General features: G+C 55.4%; 1 protein-coding gene and 1 long non-coding RNA gene across 2 annotated transcripts; both read left to right on the top strand.

Annotated features, from left to right (window-relative positions):
• Nucleotides 1-2,309: 2,309 nt before the first annotated feature.
• On the top strand, nucleotides 2,310-3,812 carry LOC135322907 (uncharacterized). The gene is made up of 3 exons (XR_010383966.1): nucleotides 2,310-2,578; nucleotides 3,123-3,211; nucleotides 3,394-3,812. It is a non-coding gene; the product is annotated as an uncharacterized LOC135322907 (long non-coding RNA).
• Nucleotides 3,813-3,865: 53 nt separating this feature from the next.
• Nucleotides 3,866-11,365, top strand: KLHDC7A (kelch domain containing 7A). Its single transcript, XM_031464195.2, has one exon. It carries the CDS (start codon nucleotides 4,068-4,070, stop codon nucleotides 6,456-6,458), a length of 2,391 nt encoding a protein of 796 aa, XP_031320055.2. The 5' UTR covers nucleotides 3,866-4,067; the 3' UTR covers nucleotides 6,459-11,365.
• Nucleotides 11,366-11,736: the final 371 nt, after the last annotated feature.

Genomic DNA, 11,736 nt, shown 5'->3' with positions numbered 1-11,736 from the left:
TTAAGCCTGTTTACCCTGCCCCGCCCATTCCTTCCTAGTAAAACCACAGTAAAGGCTCTTGTTCCCATTTCCCCCTCCCCACCTGCCTCCTGGTGACCCTGGTCCTTCCCTATGTGGCCCTGCGAGGCAGGCACAGGGTGGTGACTTCTCCAAGGAACTGTGAGTAACAAGTTACCTTCGCAATAGCAGTCATCTCCTGATATGTTGGCCTCACCATACCTGACTAATAATAAAGCCTGCATTTTATAACAGTCCCAGGTGGCTGTGTTCATTGAGGACTGGAATGGAGGGCAGACGGCGAGAAGCCTCCTTTAATAAGCCTCCTCTGCACACGCTGTTCCACTGGTGCTACTTTCACCTTCCGACAAGGGAAGGTCGCAGGAAGCGCCAAGCCAGGATTCGCATCAGTGCCGTCCGACCCTCCGCCCTCACACGCAGCCTGCATCCAGCCCCAGGATCCAATCCGGAGGTGTTCATGCATTGTCACGGCTCCCGCGTCCATCCCCCTGAATTTCTCACCCACTGCTGCTTCCCTCTTCTTGGCCTTCCCTGTTCCTGCCTATCTGGTGCCCTCTCCACCGTCTTGTCCTAGCCTGGAGCAGGGACCCCTGTTCCCTCTCCCACCCACACCGTCACCTGTGAGCACTGTCGTGCCCCATCACCTTGTTGCTAAGAATCTTCTTCCCCCGGAATCAGCAGTCTCCACGGGTGCAGGGGCCATGTGTCTCCCTAACCTGTGTCCCTGCACCCCAGCACAGGGCCTGGTACATGGTGAACGTCTCGGGAATATTTGTCCTCTCAGTGACTCAGTCTATGTCCCCTCCTTCTCTTACCGATACTCAACATTAAACACTTCTTTCTGCAGTCAGATGCCCTACCACTGAGCTATACCCCCTAAACGCTTCTTTCTGGAATCTTCCCTGACCTCTACTCTGATGCCCCTTGCTCCAGCCTCCCTGGCTGTCCAACAGTCTGGTTGTGCTCTGTCAACAAGCACCTGCTGACACATCACCTTGTTAATTTTTTCTTTGAGATACACTGTGCTTTGATAATATCTCAGGAGTATGCGCCATCTTCCAGATCAGGACATAAGTCCTTCCCCGGGGCCGGGACTGTGTCTTCTGTTCCTAGAGGTCCTCCCCACCTTCCCCTGGCCACCCCAGGGACCTGGTTTGGCCACACCCAACATCCAAGAGCATCGTTGCCAATGGAAAGAGAGATCGTCTGACTCAAAGGGTTTAAGCTGGAGCTATCGGGAGATTTCAGATGATGAGAAATGCTATGAAGTCTTTATCAGGTAGGAAGAAGCCCACCAAAGGGGCTGAGAATCTACTCACTCAGTGGTGTCTAAGAGGACAATGCCAGGTCACACCCACCAGAGGGACACGCCACAGTCTCCCTCTCCAAGGGAGTCCCATAAGCTGCCCTTACTGTCGGAATGGTAGCTTGGACCCGGGGGGTGGGGTGGGGGTGGCCCACATCAGTCCCCGAATTTCACCACTGGACAAATCACTTTTACTTCCCTTTATAACTCATCCTCTCCTTCCCAGAGGAAGACAAATGGGCCTTGTAGTTGGAGACACCTGGTTATAAATTAAGACTCTGCCAATGACAGCCTGCATGACATCAGTACACCCCTTTGAGCCTCGGTTTCCTCACCTGTAAAATGAGGGCAATGACAATACCTCCTCTGTGGATTATTGGGAAGATGAGATGGTCTTACTCTTGCAAAGTACCCAGGATTCCTTTCCTTTCCCCACTTCTCGCCCGGATGGTATAGGGAGCAGACGCCACCTCGGGGGTGAAGAGGAATTCTCAGCAGACAAGTGGAAGAGCCAACTCACTTTTCATTCCTCAACCCACAGGAATCTCCTGAGATGATTATTAATGTGGAGATTTCCTGGAAGCCACCTCAAGCCTACTGAATCAGAAAGTCTGGGAGTGGAGCTTGGAAATCTGCATTTCTAACAATAATTGTCCATCCCTATTTTAGCCATAATGGAAAGAGAGGAAACCCTGCTGCCGGTCGCCAGTGGGACAGGCTGAGCAGGCCTGGCTCCAGGAGAAGTCATAGCTGCTGGATGAATTTAGGTCGTTGAAAGTCTGGAGTCTGGGAAGAGGGATAGAAGTCCCCATTTATAGGCAAACTGACATAACCTTGGAGCTGCCATAAAATGGGGGTGACAACAGTATTTCTCCTAGGTGAGATCATTTGGGTGAGCATCAGGTGAGATTCACCCGGAGTGTCCGCCCCCTCCTCCCCCTGGAAAGGTACCATCCTGCCAGCTCTTGTCCCAGTTGTGCCCAGACCCATACAGGCTCAGGCCCCAAAGCTGAGCTTCCTTGGAGACTCGGCATCCAGCAGAGCAGAGAGGACTTTGACCTGCAGCCCATGTGACAGAGGCTGAAAGAGAACAAGGAGGAAAAGATGATCCTGGACGGACAGAGGCACAGAGAAGGAGGCACAGGAGGCAGCCTTTGACCTGACCCTGCAGGACAGGAGGGATGTGGACCAGCAAAGACGAGGGAAGGCGGCCTGAGCACCAGCCCAGAGCCAGGCATGAGAGGCAGAGATCAGGTAAAGTGAGGCTGGAGCGTGGAGGAGTGTGAACGGCATCAGAAAGAGTCAGGATTTTCTCAAGTCAAGGTTTCAAGGACAAATTCTTCCAAACATGTGTTTCCTCCAGAGTGGTTTTTATTCTCACTTTTTAATTAGATGCCAACATTTAGAAACCAAGAGTGGCGGCATCACCGCCTAGACGCTCAGCATCTCAGACACAGTGGGACCAGCAGTGCTGCGTCCGCCTGCCTGGCGCCATCGGCCAGTGGGTCCTCGCTTGTTGACTTTACCTGTCCAGCCCCCACAGGCAGCACGAGGTTGAGACCCCTGCCCTGGCTTTTGGTGACTCCGAGAGGACCTCAGTCTGGGGAGGGACAGTTACACCTGGGGTTCAGAAGGTCCCGCTGATGATGATTGATGTGAGTGACAATGACACTGATGATGAGAGAGAGAAAGAGGAGAGGAAGAAGAGTGGCTGACGTTTACTAAGCTTTCACGAGGTGGAGCTGCGCCCCATGGCCTTCCCACACATTAGCCCATTTTGTTCTCACCATGAACTTAGGAGGAGGAGGATATGCTGTTACCCCATTTTTCAAACGAAGAAACTGAGGCACAGAGAGGTGAAGTTGCTTGCCTAAGGTTACACAGCTGGTAAGTGGCAGAGCCAGACGGACTGGCTCCGGAATCCATGGCATGGATGAGATTGAGGGGGTGGGTGAGTCTCCCCAGGCCTCTCACCGTGTGAGATTATCTGGTTTGGAGGGTGAAGATGTGCCCCGTGTCTGTCCCCGATCTGGGTACTAATGCCGCGTGTTTCCTCCAACTCCTCGCAGGAAGGCTGGTTCTCCTGGTCAACTGGTCGGGCAGGGAAGGAGGGCAGAGCTGTTCAAGAGCCTGGTCAGGTGGCTTGGCTGTAGTCCCCAGCTCAGCCTCCCCTGCTGCTAACTCTGGACCCCACCATGGGGACCACATGACCTCAACAGGAAGGAAACAGACCCAGGAGGATCTCATGCCACACCTGCCACGGCTCCACCTGCCCCACAACTCACCACACCCAACCCTCCCTGCCCAGTGCATTTGCAAAAGAGAAACACCGAACACACACAAATAATAACCAACCCCGTGTGTTTCCTGGCATCGGGTGACTGTTTGGTCAAGAGCTTCCTCCCTCATCATGTACCTGCCAGACACTCCTAACCCCCACCCGGTGCTGCCGGCTCGGGCGGCTGATCACAAGCTTGATCCCCAGGACAGGTGCCTTGTGCTCCCCAGGGGAAGTATCAAAGGATCTGAGGAGGCCAGATCCTGAGACCTGCCAGCCCCGGGCCCCCGTGGCTACCCTCTGCCAGCTCAAAGTCACCTTTGCTCCAACTCTTCTGCTGGCCAGCCGGCCAGAGTCAGCCCAGACCCCCCTCCCGCTCAGCTCGGCAGGAACCAGGAACCGTCCCTATTGGGCAATCATTAATCGGATTCTTGACATTCCTCTGCCTTGGGTCAGCTTGGGAACATGCTCCCCAGAGGAGGAGGAGCGGAGACCCAGGACTGGCATCTGGACATGCAGCTGACTGGCAAGGTGGTGCTGTCTGCCGCTGCCCTGCTCCTGGTGACCGTGGCCTACCGGCTGTACAAGTCGAGGCCCACCCAGGCCCCACGGAGGGGCGGGAACGCCAAGGTCAAGGCCGAGCAGGAGGCAGAGGGCTCTGGGCAGCCTGCCACCCACGGGGCTGTTTCTGGGGCGCCACGCTGGGGCCTGAGACGCAGGAGGGGAAGCGAGGGGACTGGAGAATTGCCCAGCTGCAGCTGGGAGAATCCTGAGCGCTCCGGAGTCCTGGCAACGGGAGCCTCTTCCAAAGACTCAGAAGCCGGGGAGACTGGGCAGCCCGGGAAAAAAGGTGCTGGCGGAGGGCAGGGTGGGCCACGCCTGGACTCCCACCTGACAGCTCCTCCACGCGGTGGCCAGGAAGCCGGAACAGCCTCTGGCGGTAAGCCCAGACTGACCCATCACCCCCATTTGTGCAGTGAACCCAAAAGCTCCCCAATCGGCCTCACAGAGGCGGACAGCAACAGTGGGGGCGGTGAGCCTACTCCATGGCTGAACAGCGGGCCCCCCAAACAGCCAGGGGCCAGAGAGCAGAAATCCCCCCACCAACGCTGGGCAGCCCACACAGGAGACGGGAGTGACATGAGTAAGAGCTGGGTCTTTACCCGCGTGACAGGGGTCCACAGGGAAGAGGCCGGGGCCCTCCAGGCTGCCTCAGACATGGGCCTGGCCTTGCATCAGCAGGAGGGAGCCACCGATGCCTCTTACACCTTCTCGTCCATGGCCCGGGTTCGAGTGGTGGAGAATTTCATACCGGAGAAGGGGGAGGGCATCAGGTCCCCGCTGAAGGGCAAGGTGTACGATTACTATGTTGAATCCACCTCTCAGGCCACCTCCAGGGGTACGTTGGCCCCCAGAAGGGCAGCCCTGGCTGAGGCTCCATCCCCTGTTTCAGTGCCACAACCCCTGGGAATGGGGGCAGCCTCCGGAGGCCATGTGGATGACAGAGTAGGTGGGGCAGAGGCAGCCGCCTCCCCGCAGCCTGAGCTGTCATCCTCCGTGCAAGGCTTCAGCAGGAAGGAGAGCCTCCTTCAGATCGTGGACAACCCAGAGCTTCAGCTGCAGCTCGATGGCTTTGGGAACTCTGCTCCCTCCTGCCCAGACCAGAGTGCTCCGCCCACCGGCCCCATATCCCGGGATTCTCCGGGGTCCGGCTCAGCCGGAAGCAGTGGGAAGCCCCACGTGCAGTTTGTGGCTGGGACCAATTTCTTCCACCTCCCGCTCACCCCAGGTTCAGCCCCAGGTGTTCACCTGGATCTGGGCAATTGCTATGAGGTGCTAACTTTTGCCAAGAGGCAGAGCCTGGAGGCCCTGAAGGAGGCCGCCTACAAGGTGATGAGTGACAACTACCTCCAGGTCCTGCGCAGCCCGGACATCTACGGGTGCCTGAGCGGGGCAGAGAGGGAGCTGATTCTCCAGCGACGGCTCCGGGGCCGCAAGCACCTGGTGGTGGCCGACCTGTGCCCCCAGGAAGACTGCAGCCGCCTCTGCTGCTATGACAGTGAGCAGGATGTCTGGCACCCGCTGGCCCGTCTGCCCCCCGAGGCTGTGTCCCGGGGCTGTGCCATCTGTAGCCTCTTCAATTATCTCTTCGTGGTGTCCGGGTGCCAGGGGTCCGGGCGCCAGCCCTCCAATCGCGTCTTCTGCTACAATCCGCTGACGGGGATCTGGAGCGAGGTGTGCCCGCTAAACCAGGCCCGGCCGCACTGCCGGCTGGTGGCCCTGGACGGGCACCTGTACGCCATCGGGGGCGAGTGTCTGAACACAGTGGAGCGCTATGACCCCCGCCTGGACCGCTGGACCTTTGCCCCGCCGCTCCCCAACGACACCTTCGCGCTGGCGCACACAGCCACGGAGTGTGGCGGAGAGATCTTCGTCACCGGCGGCTCGCTGCGCTACCTGCTGCTCCGCTTCTCCGCCCAGGAGCAGCGCTGGCGGGTCGGCCCCACGGGGGGCGGCAAGGACCGCACGGCCGAGATGGTGGCGGTCAAGGGCTTTCTCTATCGCTTTGACCTCAACCGCAGCCTGGGCATCAGCGTGTACCGCTGCAGCGCCAGCACCCGCCTCTGGTACGAATGCGCCACGTACCGGACCCCATACCCGGACGCCTTCCAGTGCGCCGTGGTGGACGACCTCATCTACTGTGTGGGGCGCCAGCGCACCCTCCGCTTCCTGGCCGACTACGTCTCCCCCAGGTTTGTGCCCGAGGAGCCGCAGAGCTTCCCCTCCCCGCAGGGCACCCTCCTGCCCACCGTCCTGACCTTGCCCGGCCCTGAGGTGCCCCAGACCAGGGTCTAGCAGCCCCTCTGCTGGGCTCCTTCTGCAAAACTAGAGGCAAAAATCACCCTCTGCTCACCACTACATGGGGTGTTTCTAGGAGATGCAGCAGTCCAGGAATTTGAGTCCCACTTACTGGCTAGGATTCCTAGCAGAGTCTTTGCCCTCACTGGGCTACAGAAGCCCAGTGTGAAAATGGAACTTGAGACTGGTGTTCTGGGGCCAAGGGCACCCCTTGTCTGCAGGGATGGCCACCACCTTGCTTCAGATCTGAATCTGAGTGGGCGAGGCAGGTACCAAGACCCCAGCAAAGTTCAGGGGCACAGCCTTATCACAGTCAAGTTCCAGGGGTCAGTTGCTGCCTCAGGCTGACCCTGCTGGATCTGGACCAGCTCTCCATAAGATGCTGGTGCCTCTTCCAAGACAGTGTCTGCTGAGCCCCAACCTCCAACGTTCCCAGAAGCACCCTGGACACACAAGTGGGGAAAATTGAGGGAGGGGGTTCTGGCAGGACCAGGAAGGAGCCCAGGGGAGCCCCAGGGGGGCCAGCCAGAGGGAGAGACAGCTAGAGAAGCAGAACAGCTAAAGTTGGAGGTGCCCATGGAGACTGTTGCCTGCAGAGTAAATTGACTAAAGCCCACTTCACTTTTTCTCATTGCCCAGAATTCTAATATGCCAGAAGGAGGAGAAACTTCCATTTTTAGCATCCATTTGTAAAGGTACATCTTGTAGGGTCTACTGAGAATACATCTGAGTCTATATATTAGGTCTCGGGAGAGCAAGGAAAAGATGTGGTCCCATGGCCAGCCTCCTGCTGGGCATTGTTATCGGACTGCTTCATTCTCTCCCCAGATCTGAGAAACTTTCATAATACAGCTCTTCGTGCAACCCAGCCCTCCCTTTGGGAGCTGGGGACAGCCACAACAACCCAGCCCTTCCAGGTGGTGAGATGCGATAACATTACTTGCCCTTCCTTGCCTTGTGGTCACCTGGTCAGACCAGAGAGGACCAGGGAGGGGCAGGTCCATGATGGAGCTGAGGAGCTAGAAGGTTCTAATAGTGCATTGGAAGACTGGGATCTCCTTTCACATCAGGTTTGGTAAATTCTTAATGAGAAGAAACCCTCCAGCCTCGGGAAGTTACCTTTTCATCCCAGAAGGAGGGAAGATAGACTGGTCCAATCTATCACCACAGCCCTGTTCCATCTCCAAGGGAAACACACATATGGACAGGAGAGCAGTGATGCTCTTGGTCCCAGCCAGAAGCCAGGGGAGCTGGGACTACTTCTAAAGTGACAAGCAGCATGAGGAAACGGGTAGAGAAGGGTGGTGCACCAGGGCAGGCCTGGCAGGTGGGGAGGTGGGCGTGCTGACTTCAGCCTCCCCATCTTGAAAACAGAAGGACAATCTGTGTCCTTCTCTGCCTGGAGGGTAAAGGTGAGCTGGAGAAAGCTCTGCCCAAGCTCCCGGGGGTCCTGGCAGGCACATATGTTCATTGCAGCTGCTGGGGGGGAGCTGGGGGTCTTTTTGGAAGATCCAGGATTGGAATGATTAAAAAGGGCACTTTTCTCGGACCACACAAGGACACCTTCCCTATTCTGGGATCTGGGAGGTCAGGTTGCTTAATCTATTTCTAAGTTGGAGGCCTAGAAAGGAAAGTTAGCTGGGACTATGGCTGAAGCCTGGGGAGAGTGACCTTCCCGCCCCATCCCTAGTCCCCACCAAGGCCATGCTCAAGCTCAGAGCCAAGACTCAGGCATGAACTTCCAAGGGACCCAGGGGGAGGGGGAGATGTGATGCCAGGCAGAGAAAAGAGTTTGCTTGGGAAGAGAACCCCATCTGGGACCTGGGGCAGGGGGAGCCAGATCCAGCCCCAGGGGCAGTTCTGCCATAAAGAGCCAGACAGAGGACAGGATCTCAGCCAAGCTGGGTCGAGTGTAAGGGAGGGCTCCAAGCTGACAGTGAGCTAGGGCTCACTCTAGGGAAGCTTCTGGAAGCCCACTGCATACCTATAGCAGGGACTAGGGAAATGGATCAAGGGATAAGGCAGCACAGTTTGTTCCAGCCCCAGTGATGGTGGGTGTGGTCTCTATGATGAGAGGGAGAGAGCTGAGACTTGGGCCTGGGCTGAGATGAAAAGTATGCTGCACACCTCATCTGCCTTCTATGGTCCCATGGCAGACATCACTAACCGATGGCCGTACCTTTTCTGATTGAGCCATTTTAATGGCCTCAGAACTGTTTCAACACAGGGTCCCAGGTGGTCATTACCAATAGATTAGAGCTAGTGTGTTTCTCATTCTTGGCCTGGATCTCCAGAGCTGGATTTAGGGATGAGAGTAATCAGGGGGTCAGGGCCATCGCAGTAAGGCAAGGTAGTTCAGGGAGCCTGCGAAGACACCTAGGGCCGTGAGGGTCAGGGTTCATTTACAGAACGTTTTAGCCAGGTGCTGTTTCAGCACATCTCTGCCCTAACAGAGCTCACATTTTCACCATAGAAAACAGGCAATTTAAAAAAACAAATACGTAAACAAACAAGGAGAACCCAAGCTGCATATGGGGCACAAAGAAAGAGAAGGCAGGGAAGTGGGATTGCGTGATCAGGCTCCTTGATAAGAAGACCCTGGGCAGAGCCCTGAGTGGAGGTCTGGGAGATGCAGAGGCCAGGGCTGGCTCAGGGCCCGGGAAGGGCTTGGCCACACTAGCTGGGGAGTCAGGGTGGCCTCCCAGGATCCCCATCTCGGTGTGTGAAGAGCCCAGCTCTTCTGCTTTAGCCTTTCTTGGAAGGGAGAGCACTCCATGACACCAACATTTACAAACGCTTTATCAGACAGGGGTAAGCTACCCCCTCGAGAAAGAAGCAGAGTTGGCACATTTAGGGATGAGGGTCAAAATGACACACGCGCACCACATCTGCATGTGGAAGGCCATTCTGATCCCTTGCAAGCACAACTCACTCCATGGGGTCAGAGTCTAGCCTTTCCACGTGACCTTTTTGAGTAGCCCTGTCTGTTGACCTCGAGCCCTCAGCCTCAGAGTAGCCTGTGTGTCAGCTGGCTTCTCCACAGGTCATCTGTCCTGCTCTCCCAATGAGTTCTTTGTTCTTTAGGGAAAAAAATCCTTTAGGCTTGAGTTGCTTTCCGCATTAGGCCAACCATGCCATTATAGAAAAAAAAAATTGGAAAATAGAAAAAGGTATAAAAAATCTCCCCAGTTTCACCACCCAAAGACAAAACCCCGCTGCGGTGCAGGTCCCTGCGGGCTGTTTTTCCTGTGCATGATTTTTGTTTGGCTTGATTCTTGCCAAGGTGTGATTATGCCGAATATACAATTCAGTTGCTTCCTTCTTTCACTTCGCTTTACAGAATAAGCATTTTCCCATGTCACTACAAACCTTCGGTAAACATCATTTCAATAGTTGCACAATATTCCATCCAGTGAATGTATCATGGTTTATTTAAACAGTTCCCCCTCCTTTAGGTCTGTAGGTTTGTTTTTTTTTTTCTCCTGTTGGTTTCTTTTTCTATCACAAATAAAACGTCCTTTGTTTTCGCGTCCCTCTCTGTCTGAGGCCTCCATCAATATTTACAAGAGAAGCTCAGCCTTGGTTCTGTCTGGAATCATCAGGTTATTGAAGCAACCATAGCAACCACAGCAGTTGCCAGGAGCTGGGGCCTGGGCCCTGCTCTGACCGCAGGGCACAGAGCTGCCCTTGGAAATGACCAGTGAGAAAGGTCATCAGACCAAGGCTGGAGGCCGTCCAGGTGCTCCGCCCTGTGGGATTCCTGGAACCAGGATGCAAGACACAAAGCCCTGCTCTGAACAGACCAGAGACTGGATGGCACATTTTCTACACCTACCCTCGCTGATCCTCACAACAAGCCCAATTTACAGGTGAGAAAACTGAGGCTCGGCAAGTTCAAGGAAACGTGCCTCCATGGCAAAGTCCAAAGACTCTCAGTTTCCTTAAAAGTATCCTTGAACACGGCCTGCACACTCCCAGCATGATGCTCTTTCCAATCCCCTGACGTGAGACACAGAGCCAAGAACTTGGCATCAGCTGTCTCCTGGGCTGCACCCAATCCCTGCCTGCCCCCATCAATCAATTATGCTCTATCTTTGACCTTGGAACTCAAAACAAATTATCTTAAGCTCTCTGATCCTCTATATCTGCATCTGTAAAATGGGTCTGCCCCTGGCAGCCTCAGGAGGATGTGGTAAGGACTAACAAGAGAACACATGTAAAGTACCTGGCCCAGGGACTGCTCCGAAGTCAGTCTCAGAAGACCCATGGTCTTCTGATGGGGAGGGTGCTGTGAGCCAGCTCAGGGGAGGGGCTCTCGTCTCCCGCTCCCCTTCCTCCGGGTCCTGGCCCCAGAGGAAGGAGGTTGTCTGACATTTAAGCTCCAGAGGTCCCCCCTCTTGTTTGACAGGGTCTGAGGGTTGGGGGAGGATGCTCAAGTTATTTATGTTTTAGACCATCTAGGTTTTGAGACTGAGCCCCCGTTGTGAAGGAAAAGCCGGGCTGTTCTAACAAGATAACTCACAAGTCTAGGAATGTGAAGGAGAGGCTGGGCTGGGCTAACAAGATAACTCACAAATCTAAGTATTGGAATACTGATCTAAGTTCTGCTGGACTAACTTGTAAATCTAGGTTAATTAGTGTTGGTTTGCTGTTCATGTATTTTTGCTAGCCAGCTGGGTTTTCAAAGATACATATCTGGCTTTGGAATGTTGGTTTGCTGCCTCCCTGCCTCCACTTTTGTGATGATAATGCTGCTAAAGCTGTTCCATGCCTATTGGCCGAATACCCCAAGCTTGTACTTTACCCTATAAAACCTCATGCACATGTCTTGGAGGTGCTCAGAGCTTCGGAGCAGAAGCCCCTCTGGGCCCGCCGGCGTAATACATCTGAGTACTCCAACCCTCCGAGTGGTGCTTGTTTCTTGACTGGCCTGTTGTTTCCGTAACACCGTACTCCTCCAACAGGGTGGGTAACTGGCTGACTTGAGCTTCCCAGGTTCAGTGCGTGAAGCATCTCCCCACAGTGTCCTACAGCACTGAGAAACTCCAGAAGCTGCTCAGAGGCCCCTGGAAGCCTCAAGAAGGTGCCAGGTGGAGGTTGGCTCCTTTCTCTTACAGATGGGGGGCTAAGAGCTCCTCTGAGTGACCGGGAGTCTGGTATGCTGTGTCTGGGCTGCAGATTTTCAGAGCCACAGACAGGTGCCCAGACTTCCCACCCTTGTCATCCTTACCTGGAAGGGCCTCAGAGCCCCCTGGAGCTGTGACTCCAGGCCGGA

This window comes from Camelus dromedarius, chromosome 14, assembly GCF_036321535.1.
Source record: "Camelus dromedarius isolate mCamDro1 chromosome 14, mCamDro1.pat, whole genome shotgun sequence".
Taxonomy (NCBI): Eukaryota; Metazoa; Chordata; class Mammalia; order Artiodactyla; family Camelidae; genus Camelus; species Camelus dromedarius.
The sequence above is the reverse complement of the archived record's forward strand: the minus strand, read 5'-3'. Positions and strand labels throughout refer to the sequence as shown.